This window comes from Telmatherina bonti, assembly GCF_933228915.1.
Source record: "Telmatherina bonti genome assembly, chromosome: 1".
NCBI classification, from domain to species: domain Eukaryota; kingdom Metazoa; phylum Chordata; class Actinopteri; order Atheriniformes; family Telmatherinidae; genus Telmatherina; species Telmatherina bonti.
In genome coordinates, this window is record NC_136619.1 from 17743984 (window position 1) to 17759759 (window position 15776).

At 41.3% G+C, this 15776-nt stretch overlaps 1 protein-coding gene across 2 annotated transcripts in view; it reads left to right on the forward strand.

The window, feature by feature from the left end:
* atosa (atos homolog A) overlaps window positions 1–15542 on the forward strand; it is a 28903-nt gene extending 13361 nt beyond the window's left edge. Inside the window, exons 2-12 of one of the 2 annotated variants that reach the window (XM_079239764.1) lie at window positions 5303–5487; window positions 5855–6051; window positions 7733–7858; window positions 8102–9944; window positions 10347–10472; window positions 11286–11374; window positions 12609–12705; window positions 12935–13093; window positions 13242–13310; window positions 14264–14463; window positions 14542–15542. In XM_079239764.1, coding sequence (XP_079095890.1) covers window positions 5303–5487; window positions 5855–6051; window positions 7733–7858; window positions 8102–9944; window positions 10347–10472; window positions 11286–11374; window positions 12609–12705; window positions 12935–13093; window positions 13242–13310; window positions 14264–14463; window positions 14542–14695 — 3245 coding nt within the window. In that variant the 3' untranslated portion in view covers window positions 14696–15542. The remainder of the gene's footprint in view (window positions 1–5302; window positions 5488–5854; window positions 6052–7732; window positions 7859–8101; window positions 9945–10346; window positions 10473–11285; window positions 11375–12608; window positions 12706–12934; window positions 13094–13241; window positions 13311–14263; window positions 14464–14541) is intronic. The other variant, XM_079239765.1, reaches the window with a different exon arrangement.
* Window positions 15543–15776: the final 234 nt, after the last annotated feature.

Sequence of the window (15776 nt, forward strand, 5' to 3'; positions counted from 1 at the left end):
GACACCTGGTCCTGCGCCTGATCAGAATAATGTATTTGCAGGAAGTTTGAACCTCTGATTCTATTCAGAGAGAGCTAGATATCATTGTGTGTTAAGCTGACACACCTCAGTGAGCCCAGCACACTGCAGCCACTGCTGCACTGAGGCTGCCAGGAAATTGCCTTAATACACAGCCTTTCAGTTGGCTGGTTATCTAGAGGCTGCAGGCCCCCAAAGAAATCAAAGGTCTTATACATATCAGCTTAGGATCTCCAAAGGTTTTTAAGTACAAAGTTAGCATTTGAAATTTGACAAATAGTCAATTTCATGTTTTGTCTTTGCTACTGTGATTTTCTTAAGAAAATGAATCACATTTTCGGGCTAACTTAGCTGTATCGATTATTCATGAGAAAATTGAGTGAGACCCACCAGAGCAGTTAGTCTTGCTTACAGGAAACTCACCAGTTGCTGTGGACAGAGGAATTAAATAATTTTCTGGGCACACTGGATCAAAACAAATGCAAGTGTATTTCTGAGTTTCAAGGTGTACAGTGATTTGAGAAGTAGCAATTATAGAACTTGTCAAATTGCTCCTCCAGTGTTGTTTAGAGAGTTTCCTCCACATGGTCTCCTCTTACTTGATGGGTTGTCACACATCCCAACTTGTGTTTGTGTAGCAAAAAATAAACATTTCCATTCATTCACGCATCATTGTGAATTATCATAGTAATAATTACCTTGTATACCATCAAACATATTTTTAAGTTGATTATTTCTTCAGATTTAGCTTTTTCTTTAGATGCGTTTTGATTTTCATAGAGAATTTTTTCACAGGAATCCATATAAATGTCATCATTTTGATGACTTTCAAACATTTCCTCTGAAATATGCTTGATAAAGTTAAGTGGAAACCTCACTGAAGACTTCCTGTTTGCATTTAAACAGACTGTGCCTGTTTCCTATCTGCATGTAGCCAACTAATTTGTCTCCACCAGTATCCCTGCAGATTTACTTTATCTCTGTCATCCTGAACTCCTAAATGTGGTTGCTGTCTTTCACTATATTATCTTCTGAGTTTTGTGTGTATAACTCAGTCTTTCATAACCAGTAGTCCAGCTAACTTGTTAGTGTTGTTATTCCACCAAGATTCTGACCTTTGCTGTTCTTGGAGACTCTAGTTTGCTATTGAAATCAATATAGTTTCTGTTTTCTTGTTGTTATAAAAAGAAATGTAAAGTAGTCGCTATTTGACATATTTCCCTGTAAGAAAGGAGAATCTAAATATATTTGTGTGTCAGACTTGCGATACTGCAAAGCAAAATATTTGAAGATATCTGTCACTTTAGTCAATTGAAGTGATTTCTGGCTTCTTATTAACAAGACTGTTTATTAATTAGTAGAGATTAGTCATTAATGGGAGTGATCATTATTCAAACATGATGCTGTACAAATGGCAGTCGGCTCCGAGCACTGGCTGAGCAGAGGAAGATGGGAGTGGTGGCCATATGGATACTTGCTCTGCATGCAAATTAACTGTGACGATGTGCGTTTAAAGGTGTGTGTGTGTTTGTGTAGCAAAAACGGCAGCTTTTATTAGAAACATGGCTAAAAATCATGTGATTGTGTGACTATGGTGCTAGGATTAATAGGCCATGTTATCTGCCCATGTATGCATGCTTTCTGCTTTGTATGCATCTCTCGCATCTCTCTCTATTCCCAGCCCAAAAAAAAAACCCTGTCATGAGTAATGATTTGTAAAAATTAATCCTAGGTACACGTATTCAAAATACAATTTTTATATTAAAGTAGAACTACGAAGAAATCAGGGTGTTTATGTCAGAAATGCAGCACACACGCAGCACCCAAGGGTCTGAAGTGTTTGCCTTTAGTTACCGATCACAGTTTTTCAGAAATGTTGAATCACATCAATGTGATTGGTCAGTGTGTTTACTCTGCAGGTTTATCTATCGAGGTTGACCTCTCTGCTCTTGTTCTGGAGGCCCTTCTCCATCCCACATGACTCCTCACTGATCTGCTGGCCCGTGGATGCAGAGACAGCTGAGAGGTCTGTGCGTGAGCAATTGTGTTTGCTGAACCGGCTGATCTGTCGGCAGGACTCCAGCTGTACTGGGTGGCAGGCGATCACAGGTCTAATAATAAGATGCCTGAATCTTAATCTGACCTGTTACATAATAGACGTCACACGTTAACTTGAAATGGAGGGGAGATCACATGCGCATGAGTAGAGGAGAAGGGAGGGCACTTTTTCCATGGTGAATTTATGTATTTTGGTTTGAGTCCATTACATGCTGAATGCATCAACAAAGCTTCTTATCTAAACACCGGACCTAAACCTGATTATAGTTTCCTCATTGAAATGTTTTCTGCTTGCACTCCTCAAGCTGTGCTGGTGGCTGTGGTACTTCTCTGACTGAATGGAAATGATCCAGTTTCTGGAGTAAAAGACAGAGTGACATCATTTTCACGCAGTATATACAAAGTCAGGTGTGTGTATATAATAATGAAAGACTTAAGTTGTTATTTAAAGAGGCTGAGAGCAAGTATTGAATGGGTTATGTGTCATTGAGAAAGGGAAGGGGATTGATTGTTAATCTGTGTTTGCAGCTTTATGTTTGGTAATGAATGTCATTTGTTATCATATTTCTCAAATATAACCAGTTCTTGAGATTTAAAAACAAACACTACATTAGTAGGGTGATAGACATTTTGGCATCATGGTGAAACAGCAGTAATAATAGTTTTTGGTCTGTATAATTTTGATTTGATAAGGACAGATCTATTGCAGGAGATTCTACTGCCTTGTTGAGGTAACTTCAGGATCAGCTCCGGAGACTGATAACTATTAGGTTTGTTCCTTCAGACAACTAAACATTAGGAACTAATGTTCATTACAATGATCACTAAACTGTTAAAAGGTTTCCTGCTGTCTTCTCCTACAGTGTATGTCTGTGAAGCATATTACCAAACTGCATCAAGTCATGTCTCCATAATCAGAATTCTACCTATAAAATGTTTTGAAAATGAGGGGATTCGCATTAAAATTTAAATCCTTTTTCTAAATTGTCAGAATCTCCACAAGAGAAAATGTGTGCTTCAGGAATACCCCTTCAACACATATGTTTAATAAAATGCACCATAGTAAATGATTAATTTACCTGTTCTCATAGTTTGTCATGTCTTGTAGTGATTTTAATTCCTCCTTTATCTGCCATGTTAGTACTTTTGTACTACTGTGACTAGTGTACTTTAGTGATTGGTAATCTGCTGTCAGCCCTGCCCGTTTTCCTTTTTTCTGCATCCTTGCCCTTTTTGTGTTTTTCTGCATCCTCATGTATTTCAAACCTCCGTTTAGACTGTGTCTCTCATTTTTTTGGCTGTGTGTAGGCTTTATAGGAATGTTCTTAATGAATGACAGCTCTGATCTAAGCATGCGCAGGCTGGACCCCTTAACCAACGTCACCATCAGCAGTTCTTTGTCCTGCACGGCATGTGTATGTTGCTGTTTATATTTTCTGTCGTCGTTAGCCACGTGTCTTTATTTGTCGGCCAGCATGCATGTTATTTCCATGTGTGCTATAACAATTCCCTCATATGCTCCTAGGTATGTCTTTTCTTTAAAGGGAGCAATCCGACACCCACCACGCAAGCATGAAGTGGGACTGTGCATGTTTTTCATTGGAGGGTATGGTTAGTACACCACCTCTCAGAGGCTGTTTGCCTTTGCTTGCTTTAGCTTTCCATTACTGCTTGCCTTCCCTTCCTTTCCCCTTTGACCCCAGCCTCTGTAACAGAGCTTTACCTTTAGCCCAAATCCTGATAGCCTCTGGAATGAGAGCTTTTTCCATTACAGACTGGGACCATGAAACCTTAGCTGAAAATAAGCCTGTCAGAGGACACTATATCCAGTGCATGCAAGCAAGCCGTCATGTAAAGGTGATGGACTGTGACCTTGAATGTTGACCGTTGTCATGTATTACTCCCTCCTGTCTTAATGGGGGTTTTTCTTTCTTTTTTTTTTCCCCTCCACTCACTGCTGGAGTCTTGCTTCCTTTCTTCAAACCTTTCCGACTCCAGTCCATAAAGAAAAGGGAATTGTCCCAGAATATAGCCTCTCTCTCCATCTCTTTCTTCCTGCATTTATTTAGCCTACAGCTGGCTAACAGAGTTCCCCTCCTCCCATCTCCTCTTCCTCATGTATTGGACTGCGTCTCTCTTCACGTGCAGCAGCAGCTCAGAGGGATGTAGGCGGAGTTCCCTCAGCGGAATGTGCGTGACTGGCTGACTGACTGTGATACGTACACACACTTCTGCAGGGCCAGCTCGTAGGGGTTCTGTGCTAGCAAACATAGCTCTGGTGGGGTGTGTGTACAGTGTGTATCTGTGCTTTTGTGCTTGAGTTAAAAAGTCTGAGAGGTTTCCATCTGAATTTGACTTGAGTTTAATTTGAGTCTAAATCAAATATTTAAACATTCAAAGGTTACAGACAGCCTCTGTGCGTTTGTATTGATGAGAGAAAACCTGTTTTTTATTCATCTATAGATATATACATATATGCTTGTATTTCTTGTTATGTACCAGCTGAGCTGTGGCATTCTGGGACTTCTTTCTGGAGAAGTTAAGGCAGTGGAGAGCAAAGAGTACTTTTGTTACACTTTATAGTTGACTTAATGTTTCATACACTCGATCTTATAGGAAAAGGTTGATTCAGCCCTGCTCTGTCCTGTCAGCCCCACCCACACGACTGTGGCAAACTTGGTGGACTACAAAGTCGTGCAGCACTTTTTTTTTTGTTGTTGTTCTTCCATTAATTCCTCATGTTGTTAGTTGAGTTTTTGTTTTTAGATGTTTTGTGAATCTAAATCGTGTCATTAACAGTTCTGTTTTTATGTGTGTGTGTGTGTGTGTGTTTGTGTACTCATAATGTTAGACTGAACAGTCAGTGTGTGGCTTCACCGCTCTGCTCAGCTGACAGGGAAGGTCTAAATATACTTCTTTGAAGCAGCCAAATTTGAAAAGTTGTGTCATCCACTGCCGTCCCCCACACCCCTTCTCTAAGTAGGCCCATTCAGCCACAGTTAAATAACCACATCCACTTCAGCAAAAATCTAAACAAAGTTATGCATCATCACAATACTGGTCCCTTTCCACTGTTACTGGGAGGTGTTTATTGTGCCAGGATCTGTCACAGGACAGGCAAATGAATGAGCTCTTTCAACTGTTTCTTTGTTTCCCTATTTTTGTTTTTATTTTGCTGTTTTGGTTTTTTTTCCCCACTGACCATTTGCTGCTTTGCCTTGTCTAGATTCAACAGAGGAGTTTTTCGAGTATGATGCAGAGGAGTTCCTGGTGCTCCTGACCTTGCTCATCACAGAGGGAAGGACACCAGAGTATTCTGTGAAGGGCAGGACTGAAGGGCTGCACTGCCCGCCAGCCCAGTCAGCCATGCCTCCTTTTCACAAGCATGAATGCAGCGACAAACTGCCACAGGTACCACACCTGCACACACAATGGTGTACACAATCTCTCGGGCTTACATTCTTCTGAATTTTGAATGCAGAGGGTGATCTCCCCTCTCAGCAGCATTAAAGCTGCTAATATAAAACCTTCCCTCACTGATATAAATGAATTCAGACTGTTTCCACAAACTTCATACAATGTCTGCAAATCAGTTTAAAAAAATGCCCAACTTTTGAATTCTTTGACCTTAGACATGATCAAACAAACTACCTCAACTCTATTTGAGGCTTCTTTCAGTGTTATTTGCTTTGTCCCATAATATCAAGATCTTTTTGATATTTACTAATGAAACTACCCCTTTTCCTTTGTCTGTGTGTGCATGTGTGTGTGTCTCCAGTGTCGGCAAGCAAGGCGAACCCGCTCTGAGGTGATCCTTCTTTGGAGGAACAGCATCCCCATCATGATCGAGGTTATGCTTCTTCCAGACTGTTGCTATGGTGATGAGTGCCCCCCGAGTGACCCCATCAGTGACCCGGTCATCAAACAAGATGCTCTGCTGCTGGAGAGGTGGACCCTGCAGCCAGTTCCAAGACAGTAAGGCCCAGATGCACACATTTCTGTTGTTTTTTGTTTTTATAGTACCTTTAGGCAATTCAAGAAAATCTCATTTTTAAATACACAGCTCCATATAATTAAACAAAAATGTGTTTAGTAACGTCAAGATGAGACAGACACTCACACATTATGTTGTATTTCCAAGTTTACTACCTACCACCTGCATCTTTGGCTTGGTTATTTTTATTGCTTACCCAACTGGAGCTTTTACATAACCTGCTTATTTTGACATTGTAATTAGTTTGCACAGTATAATTTTATCAACAAAGGACTTCTTGTGCAAGAGGATTTTTGCCCTGGAAAAAATTCCCCCACAGTTGATCAAGTTTAAGTAACTTTATTTGTCACTTGGACATGGGGGAAAATGTACAGCAAGTAAGAAAAGAAGTAGTTAAACTTGTAAGAAACACACAGTATCTGAGCCATAACTGAAGTTTAAATTTTCACATATAAGTACAGATGAAGACATAAATGAAGTTGTGCACAAGTATAAATTGCATTTCAGATGAACTAAACATGGCTTTTATGGCATCATGGTGTTAAATCTTCAACTACTACATCCCAGCAACGTTTTCTTTTTTATACTTCTGCCAAAATCTAATAGATCTTCAAGAAAGTTTTCAAATGGAAAGTGTTCATTTTTTACTGGTGATGAAACAGTGGTTAAAATAAACACAACAGAAAAACAAATATAATACTTCCCAGCATTTTCATAAATTACTGTGTTCAGGGTTATGGTGACATAAAATATAACGGTATGCAGACCTCAGCAGCATTATAGAGAACAAATGACAATATGCAGAGCAATTATACACCAGTGAGCCACACTATGAAAACGAGCATGAATTGTATAGTTTCCCCTTCTGCCACTAAATCAGTTCTGAATGGATAAAGGACCTAAAGTTATCGTGTGGTATCTGACACTGCAAAGACGGCATAAAGATCTTATGTGTGTCGTAAGTTTCAGTATAGAGTAAGGTCTATGGATGGGTCTTGCGCATCCCACTGATGTTTGATTGGATTGGGAGCTGGGGATTTAGGAGGCAGGAGCTCTTTCTCGTGTTTCTTGAGGCGTTCATGAGTAGTTTTTGTGGCGTGGCAGAGCGTAAAATCCTTCTGGGAAAGGCCGCTGCTATCAGTTATGGGCATTGCCATGAAGGGGGAGGTGTATGTGTGTGTATGCTTGGTAGGAAGGCAATGCTTTGTATGTAAAAATACAAAGGTGTTTGGTTCATGTTAAAGTAACATCCACCCAAATGCCAGGAACCAAGTTCTCCTTGGCAAACTGGTCGGTGTTAATTGCTCCACCTTTTAGAGCTGATGAGTATATTAAATAGTAGAACTGGAAACAAGAACAAAACTCTTCAAATTGCTATTGATTCAGTGCTGTACATTGTTTGAGTAATCGCAGCAAATGGCCTTAAAACAAAGAGAAACTAAAATTATGCACAAAAAATATATCTTATATTGAAAAAATTTTTATTTTTATCAATTCTATTTGGCACCTACTGGGTTAATTGGAATGACAGATTGGCCCACTTTCCTACTAACACATGCACAAACAGGAAGCACTCTTTTTGAGTGGGGAAAAAAAAATCACTTTCTCATTAACCTGACATACTGGCACACTTTCACCTCTTTTTATCTGTGTTTTTAATAGAAGCGGTGATCGTTTCATTGAGGAGAAAACCTTGCTATTGGCTGTTCGTTCCTACGTCTTCTTCTCCCAGCTTAGCGCCTGGCTTAGTGCCTCCCATGGCATCGTCCCCAGAAACATCCTGTACAGGTCAGATTTAACACTCACTGACACCAGTGGGCTGAAAGCATTTCAGTCATACTGGCTGACTAAATTATTAAAGCTATGGAAAACTTGTTTTTACCTTCATATAGTTACATTTTCTTATAAGAGTAGATATTTTGTACCATTAATGTTAGAAATTAATTTGCAAGATTTGACAATTCTTTCGATATTTTAACATCTAATATGGTTAAGTTTCATCTTTACTGATTATCACACTCCGTCCAACAGAATCAGTGCTGCTGATGAAGATTTGGTGTGGCAGTTTTCTCAGCCACCATCAGAGCATATTTTCCCTGTCCCCAATGTGTCCCAGAGTGTCGCGCTGCAGGTTCGCGTCCAGTCGCTCCCTCGACAACCTACTTACCCTACTCTGGCCTGCAGCATCCATACCGGCCTGCCTCCACTTTACAGCAAAACCCCCAGTCTCAACCCAAACCTCAACAGCCATGGTGGCCTGCCCACCCTCAAAAAGACCCAGGACTCCAGCAAAGACAACCTCCATCACAACTCGAACATGTACAGCAAGAGCTCCAACTCCATGTCTGGCCTTCTCCTCAACGGCTTACCCATCCCTAATCTACCCATCAACAACATCCCCATCAACAGCCTTCCTCACACTGCTCATCCTTACAGCAAGAAGAACCAGGAGCCTGGTGAAAACCACACGTACCAGAATGGAGAGCTTCCACTGGCCAACCTCCCTCAGTGTCAGGGCTCGCCACTGTTCCACAGGCCCTCCTACTCCCCAACACCCTCTTGTGCTCACTCCCCCTCCCCCTCTCCTCTTTCCTCAAATAAAGCAGGAAAATGGTTGTACTCAACCCTGAATGGGTCATCTGACCCACCACAGGTGGATGACTATGGTTCAAGTCCCAACAGCAATGACAGGTCAAAGGGTCCCATCCCTGAGCCTCTGAGGGCTTTTAAACATTTGTCAATGGCCGAGCCCCCACGTTGCCCATCTCCACGGCGGCCCACGACCGAGACAAACCCTTTGATTGGCTCCTTGCTGCAGGAGAGACAGGAAGTTATCGCTCGCATCGCACAAAGGCTCAACTTCTGTGACCCAACAGCACCACCACTCCCTCCGGGCTTGTTCGCTTCTGACAACCCTCCCAAAGCCATGTGGGGTAGTAACCATGACGACATAGCTACCAGCAAGACCAAAGAGCCCGAGGCACCACCTTTTGAGTCTGTGGGACATGTGTGGCCTACCCCGTTCAACACACCTGTAACTGAAACCTCTTTTGTCAAACGAGAGAGCTTGTCCCCTAAACCTGCAGCCTGCAGGAAGCTGAAAATGACTGAGACGAAAGACAGAGAGGAGGAAAGAGACAGAGAGAAAGAGAAGGACAGGGAAAAGGAGAGAGACAGCTCCCTCATTGCTCAGGCTGTGCAAGACATTACCAGGCTCATCCAGGAGAGACTATCTGTCCCCTCTTTGTCCCCAAGGCACAGCAGCAGCGGCAGCCCTCTGCGCCACACGCACACAACAACAGTCACACACACAGTCCGCACATACTCGCACACAACGCACATCCCACAAGAAACACACACTGCCAGCAACGGCTACACCAACGGCCACATACCCAGCCACAAACCTCAGAGAGGTAGCATGCACAACGCTGCCCCAAACATGCCCATTTGCACAGACAAGCCCAAAGTCGGACAGGGGTCTGAATGCTATTCTCCCCAGGTCCAAAATGGTGCTGAGTTTACACTTGAAGAACCATCACTAAATGGCCAGTCCCACTCTCAGGCCGGCCAGCGTTTACGATTTTCCCCACAGGAAAACTTCCGAGTCAGGACACAGTACAGCCATGAAACACCCCCTAACTCCCCTCTCTTTGAGAACAGTCCAAGGAATTCTCAGATATTTAGCTTGAATTATGATGATGCTAGTCCAGCCATGAAGTGTAAGAGAAGCCACGACCGCAGCAAGCCTCAGTCACAGATGCAGAACTGTGTGCAAGCCGAGGCTCCCGCCTTCCAGGATGAGAACCAGGCACCCTCGGAGTCTGGGTGCTCCAGCACCTCCAGTCCAGACATGGCTTCATCTCCTACTGTCCTCGTAAGCGATTTTTTTTTTCTTTTTTCTCTTTTATTTCTCCTAGAACTGCTTTTCGTTGTCGCCCTTGTGGTCATCTGCAGCTACCCCAGATTTTTATGCCTAATCACCATTTTTAAATCTGGCTTTTTTTGTGTCTAGAACATATAAATGGAGGTTTTGTAGTTTCGCACATTGCTGAGTCAAGGTTACTTGTGGTTGCTCAGCAATAAGCTTGCAGTTGTATTAAAAATAAAATCCATATTGTCTCATTGATCTCATCACAAAATTTTATTGCATTCTTTATATTTACAAAGCTCACAGGAACAAAGATCCAATTTTATATAGCTTTTTTGTTGTTTTGTACGAACTGTTATTTCTCTTAAGTTGCAAGCCATCTTAATCTCTCCCATCTTTGTGCCCCAGCGTCCTCAAATCCCCTCCCCTCTACGTCCCTGCAACAGCTGGAAGAAACAGAACCGCCACTCGTTAGACGCCACAGCAACCAAGGCCTTCCATCCCTGCACTGGCCTGCCTCTGCTTTCTAGTCCTGTAAGAACACACACACACATGCACACTCGGGAGTACTCCGAATGTATCAAGACAGAGACTCAGTAATTCTCAGACTCTAATTGGGACATTGCTTGCATTGACACTGGGTACGTTCAACTATGTAGGCATAGCTGAATACCTAATAACTTACCCACGATTAGTAGTCATTGTGGTTGTCCACATGGATGGATCCATTCTAACCCCACTCTCACCTTTTCTTTTTTTATTCCAAGCCATATGAGCCATTACTCTCAGCACATTTAACAATGACAGCACTGTGAATGTTTGCCATTAAAAGAATGAAATACCTGCCAGCTGTCTCTTTTCATTGCTGTTGGGCTACTGAGTAGTTATCCCCAGTTAATGTACACACAGATACACACATACACTTATACACATGGCAGTATGAAAGGCATGTGACTCATCTGTGCCTCATCAGCCACTTTAAATCATAGCAATGAGTTCCAACATCACAATTTCCTGCCGTTTGATCACATTCTCTCAAATTCAACCTAAAGTCCAACACACACAGACACACACACATACACACACATTCACAGTTTTGAGTACTCAAGAAAAAAATATCACACACTCACTGTATGACTCCTGTGACAAAAATAAAGTAACATGTGAAAGTTCTTTATTTATCTGTATTAGTTGAATATATTTTTTATTTTGAAATAAAGATGCACAATGTGATTTTATCAGGTATTTTTTTCAGATTTTTTTTTTTTTTTTTTTTTTTTTTTTTCCCCCCCTGTTGGTGAAAATTCAATTGCTTTGTGTTAATCGTGTCCTGTCTGTCTGCTGCAGGTTCCTCAGAGGAAAAATCAAACAGGTTATTTTGACCTGGACACTTCTCTGACTGGATGTAAGGGTTTGCCTTGGGCCTCCGGGAAAAGGTACTAATTTTCTCATGTGGGAGTTCCTTTGGTAAAGTTGCAAACCTTAGTTTATCCACCAGGCCAAGGTCGGGATACTTTCATTCATCTAATCACTTTTTATAAACACTCAAATACCTTTTTTTTTTTTTTTTTTTTTGTTAGTCTAACAGGAACTCTTAAGAAAATAGTCAAGGGCAAAGTCTACTATTAGACAATTTCGGAGGCTGGAGGGGAGGGGTTGAAAAAGTGGGTAAGTTAATTAAAAGATAAAGTACTTTATAATGAACCACCATATTTTTAATTAAACCACCTGGCGTATCATAAATGTTAATAGAACACAGCTCTCTTCATGGTATTGTAGGTACTTTTAGAGATGCGGCTGTGTAAGAACTGTGATGTGATGGGGTGAACAAACTGCAGTCTCTTAAAGATTATTAACATTTGGCATGGTGGAAATAGATAGAACCGTGCATGTTGCTCATAGGAAGAGCAGCTTTTGTTGGGCATTATGATAGTGGTGGATCAAATCGCAGTGAGTCATAGGGAGGTGAGGGTGTAATTGGCACGTATGCTTTCAATAAATTCCTTTCCATTGTAATGTTTATTTAACAATGAAAAATAGAAAAAAGATTACACATTGCAGCAGTTTACCCTGCTGGTTGTAGTCAAGGCATGAAAGAAAGTGATGATCAGTATTGTGAAACTTCTCAACCAGGCCTTTTTTTTTTCTTTGTTTTTTTGTTTGCTTTACACCCTCTGGGTGTCTCTACACCTACAATTGTGGGAGAAATAGAGCTTTTTTTTTAGATCATTAGCATGAAGAAGTCTTCTGAAGTGAAAAGCATGTTATGTTCTCAAATTGCATCTACAATCACAGACATTCAGCTGTGTATGGCAGCGAAAACTGCGTTGGCTTATACACACACAGAATCATGCCTCTGCCTACACACAGCAAGTGTGGGTGGAAGCTCACTGCTGATCTTTATAAAGCAGATGTTTGAAGAGTTTAGCCTTCTGGATTTCGTTTAGAAATGAAATGTTATTTAAGACCTGAGTATTTTACCCACTCTACTTGTTCTCCTGGCTAATACTGCCTTTGTTTACAAACAACTAAACCAGCTTGAGGGTATGTTATCCCACAAAGGTTTGTTCTGACATGCCAAGAATGTTTGTCATGTAGACATCTTAAGATGCCATTACGTAATGTATTGGAAGAACAAGTTGATCTAGCATGTGTGTTTTAACCCTTTAGGGTGTGTCTAAAGAGAGAGGGGTACACAGATGAGTCACAGCAGCTGTTCAGCGCCAGCGCTCCACCTGCCAGTCTCAGCCTGCTGGGAAACTTTGAGGTATATCATCTCTACTCTTCAGTCAAAAGTGTTTTGACAGTGGTTCACCTTTACTCACTTGATTTTTTTTTTTTTTTTTTTTTTTTTTGGTTGACATCTTTGAGGTTTATAATCTGGAATAGCTCCCATGCAGAAGTTGTAGTTTTTCACAATGAAATTATTTTAGAAAGATTATTCAGGAACAGCCAAACAAAGTGGAAATGTGTCATGTTGAACTCTGTTTCTTTAGGAGTGTGTGCTGAACTACCGCCTTGAGCCTTTAGGGACAGTGGAAGGTTTCACAGCAGAGGTGGGAGCCAGTGGATCCTTCTGCCCGAGTCACCTGACCCTACCTGTCGATGTGTCATTCTACAGTGTCTCAGATGACAATGCTCCCTCACCATACATGGTGAGCTCTTGTCCTTTCAATCAACTGACCAAATGGCAGTATTTATGTCATATCTTGCATGGTTTGACATGAAGATTGTCTTTTGACAGTGTGTTCCAGCTCTTTTTGTACTCTGGTTTGTAACCATGATTGTGGTGTTTTCTCACAGGGTGTGATAAACTTGGAGTCCCTGGGAAAAAGGGGCTATCGTGTACCTCCATCAGGAACCATTCAAGTGGTTAGTGTTTTTTTCTTTTCTTTTTTTTTCTCCCTAAACTGTAATAAATGTCAAAATATTTTTGTCCATAAAGTGTCTCAGGCCTAGTGTACACATAGCAAAGAACAAAGAACTGATTGCATCATGTTGTGAAAGGAAATGGAGACTCCTAGTGGTTGTTGTAGACAATTCATGATGCAGCCCAACAAAGATTTAAAAGCATGTTTTTTGGGGTTTTTTTTATTTATGTTATGATAACTATCTTTTTTTTAACACCAGAAGCAAATTAGTTTTCAAACTGTTGGGAATAAAAGTTACAGTGTGTTGCTCCTTTGAAATGTAGTCTTTCTTCTTAAATGAAGTCTGCTCACACAAAGTGAATAGTTTAAACCAGAGTTCACATTGACTTGTGGCTCGTGAAGCAGCCACTGGTTTTCTGAAAATGCTATCTAAACAAGGCATAATGATCTTCAACGGTGCAGTTCTCTCCACAAAACAAGAGCTGCAGGCTGCTTGCAGAAACTTTGCTGTCGTAACGGGCCTAACTGGCCCTGTCAGTCAGAGTTGCCAGTTTTGACTAATTTCAGCTGCACTGAACTCCACCAAAGAGCTGCTCCATCGGTAGCTCCATATATATATATATATATATATATATATATATATATATATATATATATATATATATATATATATATATTGAAAAAGAAAAACCCACATTCCGGAGGCATTATTGTATTTTCATCATATACCTTTGCATAAGACTGCCATTACTCTGTGCAATATTTAGGATAATGATTCCTTGCTAAAAAGCTGAATGTTACAGATTTGGCAATGTAGCAGGATATGTATCGTGGGAACGCTTTTTGGGGGGGGTGGTGGCTCTCCTCTTGTCTTAGTATATTGAGTGTCTTGTTGAATTAACAGTGAGGATCACTGGTTTAAACCGTGATGTTCTTTCTGGTTCAACTCCTCAGACCTTATTCAACCCAAACAAGACGGTGGTAAAGATGTTTGTCGTCATGTACGACCTACGAGCCATGCCAGCTGGACATCAGACCTTCCTACGCCAGAGAACTTTCTCTGTTCCCGTTCGCCGCGACACAAACAATCATACCAGTAGGAAGCCCCTCACCCTGGGCCAAGGCCGCACTTTACGCTACCTCGTTCATCTGAGGTAAGATGGCTGTTACTTTCTGGAACCTATCCGGCAGAGGTGGCATTTCTGCTCCCTAATTTCTCCTCTCTGTTACAGGTTCCAGAGCTCTAAGTCTGGGAAGATCTACCTCCATAGGGACATCCGCCTGCTGTTCTCCAGGAAGTCTATGGAGGTGGACAGCGGTGCTGCCTATGAGCTCCAATCTTTCACAGAGTCCCCAATTGACCCACCGTTCTCTTCCCGTTGCTGAAGCCTGTTGGCCTCCCCCCCTCCATCTGGCAGGCCACATCTGAAGCTTCACACCGCGATACCAGCGACAGACTCTTGTTCAGCCCAAGACTTGTATCTGAAAAGAAAGGTTTAAGGACCATAGTCAACAAGCCCCTCCTAGCCTGTGTCCAGAAACTCGTCTTGTCCTTTCTGTCACCCAAAACCAACAAAGGGGTTGGCTATGAGCCTGAGAGACTCGTCAGAAATTAACCTGGTTCTCTGTTTGGTTGCACAACCTTAGAACAGAAGGGTTGGGTCAAAGGTTACAGTTGAAGGAAGAGTTTAGAATCTTGTAATCCTGGTGAAGATGTTGTTACCAAATCTGATAGGTCATCTGTTTATTTTTTCTTACTGTTGCTGTGTGTCACCTCCAGCGTCTGGCAGGAGTGTAGAGACCAGTGATGTTTGTCCACAGAAAGCAGTTACACTTGAAATTTCTTGGAAGGAGCTCAAGCTGTTTCACTCTGCTGGTGGAAATCAAAATGTTAATTGGACCCCAAAATGATTAAATCCCTCTTATTTTTTTCTTATTTAATCTAATACCCTGTTTGAAATGGTAAGATTCTGATTGTCCTTCAATTTTAGATTGACTGCTGAAAATGCGTGACCCTGTGATTCCTGAACTTAGTGCTGAGGGAGTGCACGTTGCAGAGGAACTAGGTGGCCAGCTGTGGTGCAACACATTACCATGGACCACTGAAGAAGTTAAAGAAGCAATCACAACACATTCACCAGAAAGCATCACAGCAGAACATCAAAAGTGCACTGTGGATTTTTTTCTGTTCTCATTATAACTGGAAATAAAACAGAAAATAGTCATATTCTAATACTTTTGTACTGTTAAAAACCACTTTATCGAAAGTGTTGCAATAGAAAGAGTACCGTTAGTTTAGTGTTTACACTTTCAGTTTACTTACCATCAGTTTATTTAATATTTAAAATAATATTTCAGTTACTACTTGTGACGTCTGTCATGCTAAGATGTAGTGCAAACTGTATATCATAGTATGTATTTTTGACATTAATATTCAAATCTGAAAAAAAATATATCTATATATCTT